Source organism: Pristis pectinata, chromosome 1, assembly GCF_009764475.1.
Source record: "Pristis pectinata isolate sPriPec2 chromosome 1, sPriPec2.1.pri, whole genome shotgun sequence".
Classification (NCBI taxonomy): Eukaryota; Metazoa; Chordata; class Chondrichthyes; order Rhinopristiformes; family Pristidae; genus Pristis; species Pristis pectinata.
Window position 1 is genome coordinate 125,973,899 of NC_067405.1, and position 17,901 is coordinate 125,991,799.

At 42.2% G+C, this 17,901-nt stretch overlaps 2 protein-coding genes across 4 annotated transcripts in view; one reads left to right on the top strand and one right to left on the bottom strand.

Annotated features, from left to right (window-relative positions):
- Positions 1-6,584: 6,584 nt before the first annotated feature.
- trmt5 (tRNA methyltransferase 5) lies at positions 6,585-15,453 on the bottom strand. 3 transcript variants are annotated; one of them, XM_052021186.1, is made up of 6 exons: positions 15,422-15,445; positions 14,720-14,803; positions 10,785-11,428; positions 10,313-10,437; positions 8,386-9,037; positions 6,585-7,505 (listed from the first exon to the last, which is right to left on the bottom strand). In XM_052021186.1, the coding sequence occupies exons 3-6, from the start codon at positions 11,272-11,274 to the stop codon at positions 7,435-7,437; spliced, it is 1,338 nt and encodes a 445-aa protein (XP_051877146.1). In that variant the 5' UTR covers positions 11,275-11,428; positions 14,720-14,803; positions 15,422-15,445; the 3' UTR covers positions 6,585-7,434. The 3 variants fall into 3 exon arrangements, with proteins under 3 accessions (XP_051877146.1, XP_051877138.1, XP_051877153.1); XM_052021178.1 differs by lacking the exon at positions 14,720-14,803 and having other exon boundaries at positions 15,422-15,453; XM_052021193.1 differs by lacking the exons at positions 14,720-14,803; positions 15,422-15,445 and adding an exon at positions 15,261-15,359.
- A 52-nt stretch (positions 15,454-15,505) lies between these two features.
- The window catches only part of slc38a6 (solute carrier family 38 member 6), a 46,747-nt gene continuing 44,351 nt past the window's right edge, over positions 15,506-17,901 (top strand). The window contains exon 1 of the mRNA XM_052015497.1: positions 15,506-15,627. Within this exon, the coding sequence (XP_051871457.1) occupies positions 15,574-15,627 (54 nt within the window). The 5' untranslated portion in view covers positions 15,506-15,573. The remainder of the gene's footprint in view (positions 15,628-17,901) is intronic.

Consider the following 17,901-nt stretch of genomic DNA (forward strand, 5'->3'; position numbering starts at 1 on the left):
ATCTTCCCGTCCTCTTTGCTCCTATCCCTGTCCATGACAATTCTAAAGGTTATGGAGCAATGGTCACGGTCCCCCAAATGCTCACCCACTGATAGATCTGTCACCTGTCCCGGTTCATTACCTAAAACTAGATCTAATATGGCATTCCCTCTAGTCGGCCTGACAACATACTGTGTCAGGAATCCGTCCTGGACACACTTAACAAACTCCGCCCTATCTAAACCTTTGGCACTAAGCAGGTGCCAATCAATATTTGGAAAGTTGAAGTCTCCCATTATAATAACCCCGTTATTTTTGCATCTTTCCAAAAACTGCCTCCCAATCTGCTCCTCAGTATCCCTACAGCTGTCGGGGGGCCTATAGAATACTCCCAGGATGGTAACTGCTGCTTTCTTGTTCCCAACTTGCACCCATATTGACTCTAGAGAGGATCCTTCTACATTATCCACCCTTTCTGCAGCTGTAACTGTGTCCCTGACCAGTATCGCCACCCATCCTCCTCTTCTCCCCCCCATCCCTTCTAAAACACTGAAAACCAGGAAAATTCAATATCCGTTCCTGCCCCGATGTCAGCCATGTCTCTGTAATAGCCACAATATCATAGTCCCATGTACTTATCCAAGCTCTCAGTTCATCTCCCTTATTCCTGATGCTTCTTGCATTTAAGTAAATGCACTTTAGCCCATCCACCTTACTACTTTTATAGCCTGTACTCTGCTTCTCCTTCCTCAAAGCCTCTCTACCTGTCAGATCTGACTTTTCCCCATCCCCTTCTTCCTCTGACCTACTCCTCTGGTCCCTTCCCCCTTGCAATCTAGTTTAAACCCTCCTGAACCACCCTAGCAAACCTGGCTGCAAGGATATTGGCCTCCCTCTGGTTCGGGTGTAACCTGTCCTCTCTGTACAGACTCCAAAAGTAAACTTGCCTCCGTTGGTGTGTAGTGACTGTCCCTTTAAGACATTTATCCCCAGTATACATTCAGGCGAGTCTGCAATTAAAATGGCCACAGTTCGAGGAGGTTGGTTCCCAACGACCATGCAGACCTTGACTTCCTTCGCGGGCAAAAGGGAACCCCTCGGCCCTTCTATCTGCATCTGCGGCCCCTTCCAAATAGCGGGGTTCCCCGGTACGATGGTGTGCTGGGCACCCATGTGGATGAGTGCCATCCACTTCTGCACGTTCTCCTTTCCCCAATGTATCGCTGTGGGTATGTGTGGCCTCAGGTCCCCCGGGCACGGAAGGGTGACGGAGTAGACATGCTGGGGACCCTGGCCTTCATCATATGGGAGGGGGTTGGGGTCTGCCATTCTGTGGGTGAGGGCTCCTGCTGGCGGTAATGGGACATTTCCTGTCACAGCAGGTCCCGGAGCTGAGCCATGAGGGCAGGGGAGACCATTTCAGGCAGGGGAGGGGCAGAGGCAATATCAGTATCTGCAGGGGCAGGCCACACGGTCCAGCGGTTGGGGGCGCCCCCTGAGTCGGGCTTGGAACCAGGTTGGCTCTGGATCTTCCCACGGCCGGACATCCCACCCGCAAAACTCCTTCCAGCGCGCGTGGAGAGCGGAGGTCGGGACTCCGTTTATGCTAGCGCCGTCCACCCCTGCACGCAAGAGATCTAGGTATAGCTGCTTGTTCGTGGGACGGGGGGGGGGGGGTCGCGTCCCCAGCCCTCGTCTCCACTCTGCGGACCTGGGCGGGCACTCCCCGCTTCATGTACTCCAGCCCTTCCAGGAGGGTGATGGCATCCTGTACGTTCTTCTCTCTAATCGGTCCCATGAGGGGCGGGACCACTGGTCTCAATTCAGGGTGCACGGTGGTGACCAGGTAACCTGCTAGTGCGCTGGCCGCCGTGGTGTTTTCTAAAAGCTCCAGGTCACTGGCCCTCTTATAAATACCTGTCACTAGCACCCATTCCCTAATGACCCTGGTGCCCTCACTGACTGTACTCTACTGGAATCGTCCGTTCAAATCCCATTCAAGGAGGGTAGGGTACCAGATCCTTACTGCAGTCACTACCCAGTTCCACAGTGTAGCATCATTCCCAGTCCTTCCCGGTGGTGTGCCGCAGGGCATTGTTAATGCTCTATTGGTCGGACAGGCTCCCCAGGGCACTCGCCTCCTGGTGAGAGAGGCTCACATTGGAGGCCCCCCCATCCCACAGTCGGAGCAACCACAAGGCCAGGTGTTCACCCGGCTGCTGGTGGTACCGATCCGCCAGCCGGGTTAGCACCTTGATAGAAAAATCTCGGGTCTCCGTGATCTTGGAGTAGCTCCGTGTATTTTCCTCTGGGGCGGCCTCATCCCCATTCCCCTCCCTCGTGGGGTGGACCTGGGACTGTGTTCGGACCATTCGAGCCTGCGAGGGCTCGGGTACACAGGGTGGAGGGCGGGCGTGAAGGGGCCCCTGCTCTTCGGGCGCCCCCTCCTCGTCCGTATCCATCCATATATCCCCATCCCCCAGCCATGCGTCCAGCTTGTCACCGCACCGGACCAGGGCTTGGATGTTAAGTGGGTCTGGCTACCAGCCAGACCTGTGGGCATCTCTTTTTCCCTCTGTAGGCAGGTATCCTGCAACTGGCCAGTAATCTCGACCTGGCGCCTCAGGAGGGACGCCAGGAGCCAGAGAGCACCCCTCGGACTCGCTTTGGCACTGGGGAACCCTGACTGCTGGAGGAGGGCCACCACGTGGTGTCCCAGTTTCTCACCACTTGGATCTAACTGCTCAGCCCAGTCCACTGGCTTGCTGTGGTTTGCCAACATACTAGCCAAGCTCCCAAATCCCTCACTCTCATCTGTCCACCCAGGGATTCTCTCCTCTGTATCTGCGCTAGCCTCGTATCCCCAGTTCCAAAACATTCTCCCTGCGTCTGTGTCCGGCCAAGATCTTCAAGACCCTGCTCGCAGTGCCAAATGTTGTGTGAAAAGGTTCTTCTGGAATCTTAAAGGTGGAGGAATCTGGACACAGGCTTTGGATTTTAAAAGCAGCTTAATCACAAAGGCAAACACAGGGACAGAATGAATGGGAACAGATGCACACTTGCACACATGCAGGAGACTGTGAACGTGAGGGGGAATCGCAACGAGGATGAGATACACACACTCACGCACACAAACACACAATAAACAAGGTACAGCTTATCAAGGGATAAACATTTCAATGCCTGAATACCTTGACCCAAACAAGCATTGGCCCTAACACTCCCTGGAATCTGACTAAGACGCTCCCAAACCACGTGGTGGTGCACACTCTTACCAGTGGTCTCTGCAGCGTTGTCTCACTATTCCTGGGGCAGTCGAGAAAGGAAGGGCCAGGGAAGTGCAACACTCTTTATAGTGCTGGAAGGCTGGGTGGAGCCTGGCCAGGTAATTTAGACAGGCCAATGATTTGGAGGTCAAGGACAAAGGTGCCTGCCAAGGCCAATTGTCAGGCATGTTCAGGGACAAAGGTGCTCTCCAAGGCCAATCCTTATGCCCACACCTGATGGGTGGGGTGGAGCCAAACCTTGATTGACAATGGTGTCACTTCCGATCCAATAAGCAATGCTGTTCTCCGACCAGAGGGGTCAGTGTTGTTACGGTCACGTGACAGCCATGAGCTCTCGTACTACAAGGGGTCCCAGAACAGATCCACTGGTCACCGACCTCCATTGAGTATTGTGGTTAATGTTGATAATAATTGTCTCTGAGATGATATTGATGTTTTAGCCTGAATATTTGCTGAGAGTAATGCAGGGGATCATAAGACGGTTTTTATTTTGTTCAGCAGATAGGGGCATATCTTTACTGGATGAAACTGTTGGCGATTTGCCTGTTGACATCCCAATGACAGTGGGGAGTCTGAGCCAACCCATCTTTCATGGTACCTTGTCTTTAACAAGATGTTAATCTCTACAGCTTTCAGCCAACACAACTCTGAAAAGCCATGAAAAGCAATTCATAGGCACTTCACTTGCCCAGACATTAGAAATCTGGTTTAAATTTTGATAGCCTGCTCCCTATCACAGGCTCGAAGAGAAATCACAGCCTTCCCATACAACACCTGTAGGAAAAAAAATCCAGATAGGCCCTTCAGAAAGGAAGATCTATGGCATGGAATAGGTCAAGAATTACCTGTGTGCATCTAGACATTATTATAGATCCTATTACCTGACATTTCCTGCAGTTTGCAGATGTTATAGTTACTAAATAGCTTGATATCATCTTTTGCAGAGTGCCAATGGTTGGTATTGAAGGCTATCAATTAAAAAAACTGACCCAAATATGATTGTGCTAATACTGAAATATGAAGATGAAATTGCATATTGTTATAACAGTAACCCAAGACACAGACAGAGCTGACGAAATAATGAATGTTGAACTCTTCAGCACATCATTCTTGTCACTTGAACAATAGGAATGGTTCATGCAGCCCTGGGAAACAAAGCAACCAAAGTTGACTACTGCTGGTAGAGTAACTTCATTCAAGGCTGGATACAGTTCACTATCGTCACTTCACAGGAAATGCAATTATTGCCCCTCTGCTTTTTTTTAAAATGGTAGCTGTAAGAATATTTCATTGGAAAGTGGCTCAGGCTGATGGTGGACAATATATTCAAAAAACAGGCAAAAATTAATTGGTTGGGCCTTGGAGACGTGCAGATGGAACATGAGAATATTTTTCTCCTGGGGTGGTAGCAGGGATTCCAGAGACATCAATCCAAGTCTGTGAGATTCCTGGATCATGCAAGAGTGGTGGTAGCTCTGAGATTTGACTGGGAGTGATGGTGCATAGTGATGCAGATTCTTAGAAGCTTTGGGAATAAATCTGAGATATCGGAGTGGGGTTATTTGAAGCTAAAAAACTGGAAGGTGAAAGTAGAGCAATTTCGTTTTGGGGAGGTGGTGGTTGGGTCCAGCTGTTAGATGGCTCACTGACAAAATTTAAAATAAATATATCAACAATGTATTCTATTTAATATTTTGCATGAAGTCCAAGCTGACAGTTTGCCAAAACTAACCAACAGAAGGTCTGGGCTATCAGAGGTGGTCATATGGGGAACGTAGCTGTGGCTGGAGCAAGGAGTGGATTTGGTGACAGGGGCTGGAGAGAAGGCATTATGGCTAATCAGCACCAGAACATAGTCAGAAAAATCATATCCTTCAAAGTAAAATACTAACCTTTAAATGATACAATGTTTTGAATTTTTTTTGTAAGAGGTGATAATGTTACATTTATAGAATCAGTATAACAATGTTGTGTGTCTTTCTATGTGCCATAAGCTAGTGACAAATGGAGAATTCTAAAAGCAGTCAAAATGAAGAAAGTTGGCACAGTTCGGGTCTGACTTATAGACATCCTGGGCACCTTGCCCTTTTACTCACTATCTAGCAGGTTCTCACTCATAGAAGTGAACAAGAAGCGAACACACTTAAAATGCTTTACCCTGAATTGCCAGCAAACCAATAATTCCAGAAGATTCCTTGGCCATCTACGATGATTGGTAACCATAATATGAATAGTGATATAGTTATCTCACTTTTCTCTGTTACCTTAAGGTTCACAACTTTGACCTTTAAAAGATTTACCAGGATGTTGCCTGGACTTGGGGGCCTGAGTTACAAGGAGGGGTTGTGTAGACTAGAACTTTATTCCCTGGAATGTAGACTGGGGGTGACCTGATAGTGGTGTATAAGATCATGAGGGGCATAAAAAGGGTGAAAGCACATAGTCTTTTTCTCAGGAAGGGGATGCTAAAAACAAGAGGGCACAGGCTTAAGATCAGAGGGGAGAGATTTAAAAGGGACATCAGGGGCAGCTTCTTCACGGTGTGTATTTGGAATGAGTTGCCAAAAGTGGTTGAGGCAGGCACATTAACAACATTTAAAAGTCATCTAGATAAGTACATGGATAGCAGAGGTTTAGAGGGCAACAAGCCAAATGTGGGCAGATGGGACCAGCTCGCTGGTCAACGCAGTCAGCATGGACGAGTTGGGCCGATTCAAGGTAATCTTGTCCAGTTAATTAAGAAACTGCAAATATCCTGATCCTGTTATGGAAAATTCCTTTAAAAATACTTGCTTTTCATTGAAGTGCATCACAGACATATGAGCACACTTTAACATAGGCATCTCACTGGTCTCCACTAATTGAGTGCTCAAGTTAGCATCAGAAGTACGATGCCCACAAAAGTGACTGCATTAGTGTGACTGAAAGATTACAATAATGTGTTGTACGACTTTGAGTACAATTGTGTTCTGGCAATGTAGAAGGAACTTAACGTGCCTGGTATTTTTCACAATGATGTCACACACTAGCCACAAAAACAAAAATGTTGATTCCTAAATGTCATTACTGCTCACAGTGATGACCAAAATACCAAGTACCAAAAATAAGTCAAACCTGTCTAACTGGCCGTATTTTATACACAAGATTTAATATTCACACAACTTAATTTTTGAAAATGCTAATGAATCACTTCAGGACAAGTAGATAAAGGACTCACTAGCTGCCAGCAAAACCCAATGCAGGGTCTCAACCCAAAATGTCTACTATCCCTCTGCCTCCACAGGTGCTGCCTGACCCACTGAGTTCCTGCAGCAGTTTGGATTTTTGGTCTTGTCGTCAGCAAAACAGATTTATTGTTATGTTGTTTAATAGTGTGGTACTCATTTTTAACCAATAATTTTCCATGATAAATAACCATTTGGCATACTTTCATTGTCTTGGACCTTAGAAATAATGTCCTTATTTTATTAAGGCAGAGGGAAACTTAGCTACAACATCCCTCCAGCAGTAAAACTCATTTATGTCAAATGTATAGAATAAGCTGAAAGACTTTTGCTCCATTGTTAACAATCTCGGGATATTTTCCTTCATGATTTAAAATTAAAAACATTTGAGCATTCTTTCAGTGGAATGCAAATTGCTTCACCACTACTGTAAATTGAAATCCTAATCTTTAAATACTATAGCTGCAGAAAATAGATCATGATAAATGTAATTTATTTTACTGCATTTGGGCTGAAGCCATCTATTCTTAAACCTACTGAAATTTGCTCTGCTCAAAAGAATATATCTCAGGATATTTAAGCATTCTGAAAGTGTTCCAAAAACCAAAATGATTGATGCATGCTGAATGCATTTTTTTAAGTTTTATTTGCAGTTCTAATGGTGGTGTAGGAGTCAAGATTTTCCATTGGTTACTTATTAATATGATAGAATTCAATATCTACAGTGGAAAAACGATCCTGGCTCGCAAGTAAAGTGAGCCCTTGAGAGGACTTCAATCCCCATTATAACAAATCATTGGCTGTTTATAGAAGCAAATCATGACCAGGAGAAAGGAGACCAGGAAATGATGCAAACATTGAGATTCCTCTAACTGACTGCCAATTAAGTTGCACTGTATTCAGTTTCTTAACTGCTAAAAATGAAGTTGCTCATTTATCACAAGTCACCGTGGTCCAGTACAGGCAGTAGTCTCATCAGACCTGAGGCGTTTTGAAGCTGGTTCTTCAGTATTGTCTGGGAAGTTGAAAAATAAATTGCATATTAAAGACAGAATTTCTAAGCTGTAGCTAAACTAAAACTTACGAGAATAGATTTCTTAACTCTTAATTTTGATCTCCAGTCTCTTGAGTACTTCTTATAATCTCCCATGTTCCTGTTCTGCATCCTAACAGCCTTAAACTTAAATCTGCTTTAATTGTGGCCACTCAGCAATTGCTGGCAGCGTGAAATTGGCTTGATAAATTAAATCCAGCAGTCCTCAGTGTACACCTTAATAAATAATCATTTTCAGCAGTAGAATAATAAATGACATTCTCTTTCATATTTTTCCCAACAGTGTTTTTCCCTGCCAGAAAGGTAGTCACAATAGGATTACAAAATGTGGGATCAAGTCATGTGTAAAATAAAGAAAAGGGAAATATTCATCTCCACTTAACCAAAATTTCACTTATTGGAACTAAATATAACAGAATAAAATCAAAATATTTTTAATTACTTGTGGCTACCATAACAATTAAAATTATGGGGCTGATTTATACGCATACACCGAATAAAAAATAAGTGAATTTTATATTAAAAAGATAAAATTTTGAAGATAATGGTTATATTAATAACATATTTAGGTTTGGGGTAGTACAAGGGCTTTTGGCAATGCAAGGCCTTGGGGTGTATACAGAAATAGTTTGTAGATTCCTTCCAATGCCAGTCCCTGAATTTGTAAGAAGAATATTTTCTTCTTGTACAATAGGTTAACAAAAGTGCTTTTCTGCTTCTAATATAAATGTTTAAGCCATTACCTATTGTGCAATGATAAACCTGATCATACTTAATGTTGGAAACTGTAACAAATATCATGTGACATTATCAGAATAGATACTGCCATCGAGGTACTGACCTTCTGCCAAGAGATTTCGGCACAGCACCTTAGTAGGGATCTTAAAACTTATACACATCATTTCCTTGTTTGGGGCCACATTACGAACCAAATGGATAGAGCAGCGTCCTTCTAAAGTGGTCCTTAGGAAATGTTCTGCTCTTCTCTGAATATCTTTGGCGGGTTCATCACTCTTGGAAAAACTGTAGCAATGGACTGTAGGTAAAATATCAACAGAGTCCTGCTCCTGCAACAGTTGACTGAAGGCATCCAGGAACTCAATAGCCAAGCCAGGCAGATTCATGATTATGTGAATGGAGGTTCTGTTCTCCTTTAAAGAAAATGCTTCAGTTTGTTTTGCTAAATCATCTTTAACTGGGCCCATAATAAAGTCCCTGCCATCCAGATTGAATGTCTGTACTTGTTTATCTACTTTGTTCATCTTGCAGTTATGGACCAGCCACTTATAAGACTCTGGGTTAAGATCATTTGCCATGACTTTGCAGTTTTTCTTTGCTGCTGGAATAGCAAAAGGTCCAACACCAGCAAATACATCATACACTAGATCTCCAGCTTTCAGAAGATCAACTATTCGACCATGTTCTGTGCTGAGCCGTGGATTCCAATAGACTTTGGAAAAATCAAATTCATATGCTATGTTGTTCTCTTTGACCTATCAAGACACAAATTATATACACTTCAATAACCGATACAAGGTAAATGAAATTATTAAAATTGTGCTATTGAAACAGAACTGCAAAAATATACCCTTTTATAATTCTTCCCAGAATGGAACAGATAAGTAAAGTGAAATGCAACTCTGTCTTTAAAAAGAAAAATCGTCTACTTTCTGTTAAAATATCACCATTGATACAAAGTATTCCCCACTAGCTTAACAATATAGTGTATAAACTCATCTCCTGGAATGAATGGACGTAGCAGGAAACTGCCATTTTAACTACTTTCCACCAAATGTTCTGTATTTATTACAGTAAATCTATGCCAGGCTTTACTTGCAAATGGGGGCAAAAACTTCATCTTCAGGTAAACATTCTATCAAGTCTTTAAAAAGTTGTCCACACTTCCCAGAAAAGGCAGTCAGACAATTCAATCCAGGTACTGCTGTCCTTTTCAAATTCCAACCACTATCGGGTTCCTATATAAATTGTATACAATTTCATTCCAAATGAAATGCATTCAAAATAAAATGCAAAACAGGAAATCCAGTTTTTAGCTTTTAACTAAAAAGTTTACTTCAAGTTACAGTGTAACCTAAATATCATGGGACTCAGTATATTGCTTTTCTCCAGATATACCATGGGTATTAAAACATCCCCCAAGATGGAAATTAGATAAAATGTTAATTTCACACAACTCAAGTGTTAAAGTTGTTTCCTGACACACGTTTTATCAAAATTGCACTCTATAATCATTCCACCAAGTATGCACAGAAATAATAATTGAACAACCGACGCACATTGCATGGAACATTCGTATCTTTCTGGACTAGGAAGTTTTGGTTTGTGGTGGATAAGGTTATTTGAATGGTAAAATGATCGTCATATCCTCCTCCTCTCACATCATGTCGACTGTCCATTTCCCTCAACAGATGCTGCCTGACCCACTAAGTTCCTCCAGCAGTTTGTTTTTTGCTCCAGTTTCCAACATCTGCAGTCTTGTGTCTTCATGGTTATTACTATGCTAAGTTTCTTGTTTTAATTTGGATTGGTGTAATCTATACATGTTAAAGAAACCAAAGCACACTGTTTGCATATGAGCATTATACTTTATGTTTCTCCAAAAAGATTGGTCATCATTTCTTTTAATTTTTGTTTTAATTGTGTCTGTTAAAAGTTCCCATACTAAAGAATTCAGAAATGAAAAAAGATGGTACAATTTTAAACTAACATCATAGGGAAACAATTAAACTGAAATTTAATATTCTTACCTTTGCTATCATATTGTCTTCCCCAGCTAGTATTTCCATCTGAAAATTACGGTAAGTGTTGTCAATAATATTAATTTTATTAACCACTGAAGTTATTCCCGGATTCTTATCCATTATGACTTGACCTAAGAAACAAAATTGTTGGCAATTTATACAAGAATCATACTTTAATTCAGGTTTTTTGATTAGTCTGCATTTATTTTTTGAGAAAGGACAACAGTCCTGAACTAAAAGCCTGTTACTTATAAAAAAATGTAAAACTTAATTAACAATAATAATTTAATCTAAATATATACAACAAATATTGATTAAATAAATGATCTGATGTAAGATCTTGTTTTATTAATTTTCTATACAAGAGATTGATCAGTCATATGTCATCAATTCAGCAATGTTTGCATTAAATAAAAATGCTATTTCTGAGACAAAATTTTTATCTTTGCTTTAAGAGACAATTAAATTCAGACCCTACCAATCAAATACTTGTATGGAAGCTGATGATCTCGAAGATTCATGTGAGCAATGTGGCCGACTCTGCTAAATCCAGTGGTTACGTCCTGTCCTTCAGGCAGAACTGCCTTCAGAATCTCCTCAGGTTTGAAATGTTCATATGTCAATTCTAAATTGTACATGTGAATCTTAAGATCAACATCGTGTTCTTTTAAAACAGCTCTCTCGGAAGCTCCAAAGGATTCTGAGCATGATATTTTGTTCGAGTCCAACAGAATGAGTCTATACATTTCATCTTCAGAATCTTCAACTACACGCTTCAGTCCAGGTCTTTTTATTGCTACATTTTTCAATGGTTTCATGACTTTGTTGATTAAGTCCTTTCTCACCTTAAGAGCTGGAAGTGCAACAGTTTTCCGAAACAAGTCCCTGTTTAGCTGAGTTATGCCACGGACTGCTGCAGGAGGCATGTAAAGATCAATGTCCTCTTCAAGGTTCTGGACTGACATCATGCCTAATTCAGAGATATTATCTCTGGAAACCCACTGTCCTGGGAAGGACCGTGATTTTATTGGAGTAAAATAATGCCACTGCTTCTGTGCCAACTTTTTAGCTGATGTACTTAAAACAGCACTTGCCAATGTCTTGGTAAAGAAAACAAGAAACCTAAGTTGAACAAAGATTGAATATCAATCAGTTACAGACTTTGAAAAGAAACCTCAAAATTCTGCATCACCAGCTCAATGACCAGACCTTTGCCAAGCTAAACACAAAGGAACACATTGATGACAATGAAATTTCCCATGACAGAATGTTATATTTGTGAAATAGGTTCTCTAAAAAGTCCAGAAAGAATACATTTCAGGTTTTGTGTTCCATCGATTCCAAAGATGCATCAAATGAGTTTGCTTTGGGAATCTAAAAGACACCTTGCTGCTTGCCTTTCTGTACAATAGGCAGAAAATTCTTTGTTCCCAATTTTTCCTGTACATTGATTTTCATAACAGTAGTGCTTCTTGTTCTTGCCCAAACAAGAAACTTCTGTGAACTTTGCTTCCAATTTCCATCCTTTCCTCCTGTTCACATGGCCCATCTATGACTCTTCGCATTCTCAACTTCTATTTCAGAGGGGGCACAAGAGACTGCAGATGCTGAAATCTGGAGCAAAAAAACTGCTGGAGGAGTTCATCTGTGGGGGGAAAGGAATTGTTGACATTTCGGGTTGAGACCCTACATCTATTTCAGGTTGAGACCCTAGATCTATTTCAGGGGATTGGCTATCAACTGGTATCAAATTTAAGCCAGTTCACTTCTACAGCTACCTTAATTACACTTGTTCCTACTTCACTCCCTGGAAAGAGTCAATCATTCCCCCCCATTTCCCCATCATATCTGTGAAGATAATTCCACTTCCCATACCAATGCATCCAGTCTATCATGCTTTAACCTCAGAAGATGTACCTACACTGTGCTTTACAGGGCAGTCAACAATATTCTTTCCACTTCCTTACTTCTGCTTTCATCACTTCCACTCCCTTCCAGAATGACTATAGAGTTGCCTTGGTCCTCATTGCCACTCTGCTGTGTCAGCTGTGGCTCTGAGGTTCAAATGTAGTCGAAAACTTCAGTTCAGTAGTGAGAGAGTCAAGAGATCTCATGACATGATTTTTATCCTGGACACAAGATAGCCCATGGGATTGCAAAGAAGAAGGGAGTTATCCCTTGTGTCCTTGTTTAAAACTAATTATTTGATTTTTATAACATTATTGTCTGTGAGTTCATGTTGTTCATAAATTGAATGCAAGACTATGATTCAAAAGTATTCAATGGTTGTAAAACACTTAGTGACATTCTGAAAGGGATGTGAAAAGCACTATATAAATGCAAGTCTTTTCTTTTCCTCCTGCCAACCCCATTGCACTTGATGATGCCACTACCAAACATAGCTTCCCATTCTTTTTCTGCACACTTAAAGGACCAATGGCCCAAGTATCAGTTTATTCTTCCCCATGCCTGTTCTTTTTCCACATGGTACTTTCTTTTGCTGCATGTTCTCCCTCATGGACTTCCTTCTGTTCAGGACCCCAAATGTTACTTCATGATGAAATAGCAATGCACATGCACCTGTTTCACTATAATGTATTTGTTGTGCTGATCTCTACACTGGAGATTAAATGCAGATTGGATAAGAACCTAATTCAGTCCATTTGCATGGCCCTGAGTTTCCAGTCATTTTCATTTTAATTTTCTGCCCCACTACAATGTCTCTGTCCCTGGCTTCACACACTGTTCCAATAAGTAGCATTTTATCTTTCAAATGGACAAATTACAATCTTCCCCATTTAATACTATTGGAAAGCTAATTCAAGTTTCAGATCATAACCAATGTTTCCAATTTTGTTTTCGACAGCAGTTGCATTTACAGCTTCTCCTAGCATATCATATGTATCCTTAGTTGTCCCAGTATCATACTATTTTGCCTTATACCATCATGTCCTTTGTCATTTACTCACTCTTTCCTTCCTATCTCAAACATTTTCTTCTGTTCACCTCCAACTAACCCCATCCTTGATATTCCCACAATCTTTCCCTGGATATGCACCACTTTGAATGCAATAAGTCAATAATGCTCGCATCCAAATATGAATACTTTCCCAAAATCAGGCACTCAAATGACAACACCAAATACTCCAAGGTCAGATAATGACAGTCTGTTGCAAAATTTCCTCTATTCACAGAAAAAAGGTTCTTCAAACTGAAAAAATAACTTAGTTTCTCTTTCAATGGATGCTGCCTGGCCCACTGATGTATCCAGCATTTTCTGTTTTTAAATCAAGTTTCCAGCATCTGCAGTTTTTAATTTTCGTTTGCCTCTAATCACATTAATTATGTGCTTAGTCCCAAATTCAGATCAGCATTTTATCACCTTATAATGGCAAAATACCATTTCCCACTCCAATCACTAATAATCATGTGGCCTAGCCTTCAAATTCAGATGAGTATTCTATCATGTTAATCTGCAAATACCAGTTCTCACTCCAACCACTTCTCTGGCTTCTCTAAATAGTATTACTACTTCAATGTCAGGTTTAGTGGGGATTTTTGGTACTTGTACTTTCAAAAACTGGTGTGAAGCTGAGCAAGTTGAGTTCAGATAGCAACCTTACAGCTTGCTGCAAGCAGATGACTGACTGACCTGATACACAACTGTAAGTAACATTATTCCATAATCAGTAAGCAGGGGTAAAACTGAATGTAGTCAAGTCAAACCATCACTGGGATGATCTTTAACTTGACAGCTCACTACCATCTTGTATAACAAAGAGAATTAAGATAAACATATTCACATGACACACAAATCTCAGGGCTGTAAATACATTTTTGTTCGCTCCATTTGTTTCAAGTTTGTACTTATTTCCTCATCCCTCTGAATTCATTCATCTTGCAAACACCAGAATGGTTTGACAAAACATGCATGTAAATGTATGGAAAGAGAAACAATCACCATTTCAGGACTGAGATGAAGTTCAGAATCAGAATCAGGTTTATTATCAACTGAGTTATATGGCATGAACTTTGTTGTTCTGAGGCAGCAGTACAGTGCAAAGGCATAAAAATTACTAGAAATTACAAAATAAATAGTGCAAAAAAAGGAACTAACGAGGTAGTGTTCATGGACCGTTCAGATATCTGATGATGGAGGGGAAGAAGCTATTCCTAAATCTTCTGACAAATAAGTTCTGACAAACGAAGGTGAGTTCAGATGAAGGGTCTCAGGCTTGAAATGTTGATTGTTTCTCTTTCCATAGATGCTGCTTGACCTGCTGAGCTTTTCCTGCATTTTCTGTTTTTAATTCAGATTTTCAGCACTTGTAGTATTTTATTGTTTTTCACGGCATGTAACCCTACTTTTTAGGGAATTGCAATTTAGGAATTTATAAACAAAGTGGCCAGAACCTTAACTAGATCAATCATATCAGCGCAGGGCAGAGACGGATTGCTCTGGAACAACTGGCTCTTGATGCTTCATTACTTCATCATCTGCAATATAAGATGTCAGGAGTGTGAGGTATACCATTAGTCCGGATCAGTGCAGCCTTAAGACTAAAACAAAAATCAGGAAGTTTTGTTAGTGTTTGTGCTACTAAGCTCAATATTCAGCCTTCTAAGCTTGTAGTGTACAATCTACATTAGAGCACTACAGCAACTCGCCAAGTATCCTCCTCCACAACCTCTATCACTAAAGACACGAGAAACAATGTCGCATCAACGGCACAACTTCCTCCAAATCACATAATACCGTGATGCCATTCTCGCTGAGTCCAATAGCTTGGAACTTCCAAGCTAGAATGGTCGTAGCAGCAGCTGAAGAGAGTCCTCCACCACACACGGGAGCAATTCACACACCCACATTAATCCGCACACGGGATGGTCTGACTGTTGCCTGGGCTCATGTGCGGTTAACGTCCCAGAGCCAGTCTCCCCTGCCTGGACTCACCACACTGGCTGCACCTGAAACCGGATCACGCCCGCCCCGATTCACAAGGCATCTTCTCCCCCTAATATCTGGATGGGGGTGAGTCAGGATCCCGCTCCGGGCCGGTGTGTACGAAGCCCCTGCCCCGGTTGCCAGGAGATCCCTCCCGGGCCGTCACTCACCTCATCGCCGACCCCCAGCAGCAGCACCACGAGTCTTGGGGAGCGTCATCAAAAAGCGCGCGGTGACGTCGCCCGTCAGGGGCGGTTCTCAGTCACGTGGTCGCGGCGGTGCCGGGTGCCCGGGGCTCGCAGGTCGGCAACCTCTCGGTGCGATGGCGAGTGAGTTGTGTGACGGTGGGTTGGACGAGCAGTTAATCCCCAGACAAGTGAGTGTGTATAACGGGAAACTAAAGACTTACTGTCCGTGCAAAGACCCGTTGATTTAAGTCCAAGCTCTCTACAGCTGATTAAGCACTTTGCAAAGTGCAGCAATCTGTAACGAAATAGTTATTTTGGAAAAACCTTTATTACATTTTTGTGAGAAGTGTCATTGACAATTATGGGCTGGAATTAGTTCCCCCGCTGTTCTTTTAAATAGTACTATAAAATATTTTATCTTCACCCAAGACATATGGAGCCATTCCAGTTTTACCAGTACTAACCAGTTCTTATCCTAGGTCATCAACTTTAGTATTTAAAAAAAACTCAGGTTTTCTCCCTTTACAGATGCTACCTGACCAGCTGGTATTTGGCATTCTCCCACCAGTGGAACTGATGATGTTGGGTCAGGGCAGTGATAAAATGAAATTGTATTTGAGTGACTGGGCCTATATTTTGTTTGAATTTTGCTACATCTGGTGTAGGATGTAAGGCTGTCTCCAGTTCTTGCTCAGTTGGTAGCACTCTCTCGTGAATCTGTAGATTGTGAGTTTGAGTCCTAGTTGAAGGTCCTGAACAAAAAAAACCGAGATAAAAATCCAGAATAGTACTGAGGGAGCACTGCACTGCTGGAGTTGCTGTCTTTTTGACAAGGCATTTAACCAGCACAATAAAATGGAAAATGCTGGGAATTCTCAGCAGCTTGGACAGCATCCGTTGGGAGACAAACCAAGTTAGTGTTTCATATCTGTGACTTTTCATCTGAATTAGGGAAAAATTAGAAAGCAGTCAAGTTTTGCAGAGGGAGTGAAAGAGAATAAGGGAAATGTCAGTGGTAGAGTGGAGAGCAAGAGAAACAGAATGGTATAACTTATATAACTGGGTGAGAGAGAGTGAGATTAGAAGGGTGGGGTGAGGTTGCAACTGTGAGATACAGAACATTGCAGTTGCTGGAAATTTGGAAAGAAAAGAGAATGCTTGAAATACACAGTGGGTTGGGGAGCAACTGGAGGGAGAAAACCTGAGTCAATTTGCATCGTGCATAAGAAAATGCCAATAAAACAACGCATGTTGGAAATACTCAGCAGGTTGGGCAGCTTCTATGGAAAGAAAAGCAGAGTTAATGTAATTAAGGTAGGTTTAAGTTGCAGAGGGATGGATAGGACAAAGGGAATATCTGTGACAGGGTGACGGCAGAGTTGCCTGGGATGTGTCATCCGGTCAAGTGGTTTAGTAAGCATAGTTGGAGGGTGATTGTGATTGTTTGCGTTATATGTTGCTAATAGCAGGGTTGTACCAATAGAGAGAGAAAGATGGATGACTTAAAGCGGAAATGACCAGTTTTGATGCAGACAGAAAAACAAATTAGATAAAGTTGGAGAATTCAGTATTGAGTCCAGAAGGCTGCAAAGTGCACAGATGGAAGCTGTTCCTCATACCTGCATTGAGGCTTGTTGTAACAGTGCAGAAGGCTACAAAAAATAGGTCTGAGTAGGTGGGATGGAGAAATGAAATTTACAGAACTGGAAGCTCAGGCCCACTCCAGTGGACACATTGATGAGGTAACCAAGAAGGTCGATGAGGGCAAGGTGGTAGACGTGGTCTATATGGACTTCGTTAAGGCCTTTGATAAGGTTCTGCATGGTAGGCTGCTATGGAAAGTTAGATTGCATGGGATCCCGGGAGGGCTAACTAACTGGGTACAGAATTGGCTTGATGGTAGGAAGCAGATGGTGATGGTGGAAGGTTGTTTTACAGACTGGAGACCAGTAATTAGTGCTGTTCCCCAGGGTTCAGTGCTGGGCCCATTGCAATTTGTCATCTATATCAATACACTCAAATAAATGGTGTCATTGACAGTGAAAATGGTTATCAGGATTTATAAGGGATCTTGATCAGCTGGGTAAGTGAGCCAAGTAATGGCAAATCTGGCTTAATTTGGATAAGTGCGAGGTGTTGCATTCTGAGAAGGCAAATGAGGGTAGGACTTTCATGGAGCGGTAGGGTTCTGGGTATGTTGCAGAACAGAAGGACCTAGGAGTACAAGTACATGGTTCCCTGAAAGCGGTGTTGCAGGTAGACGGTGGTGAAGAAGGCTTTTGGCATGCTGGACTTCAGTCAGGGCATTGAGTATAGAAGTTGAGATGTTATGTTGCAGTTGTACAAAGCTGTTCAGGAGGCTGCATTTGGACTACTGTGTTCAGTTTTGGTCACCTTGCTATAGGAAGGATGTCATTAAGCTGGAAAGAGTGCAGAGGAGACTTACGAGGATGTTGCCAGGA

Excerpts from the sequence above, each read along its gene's own strand:
- trmt5 (XM_052021178.1), bottom strand. Across the intron at positions 10,438-10,784 it reads TCCATACAAGTATTTGATTG|GTCAAGTCATAATGGATAAG; the intron begins GTAGGGTCTGAA and ends TTTGTTTCTTAG. Across the intron at positions 7,506-8,385 it reads CCGAAATCTCTTGGCAGAAG|ACAATACTGAAGAACCAGCT; the intron begins GTCAGTACCTCG and ends TCAACTTCCCAG.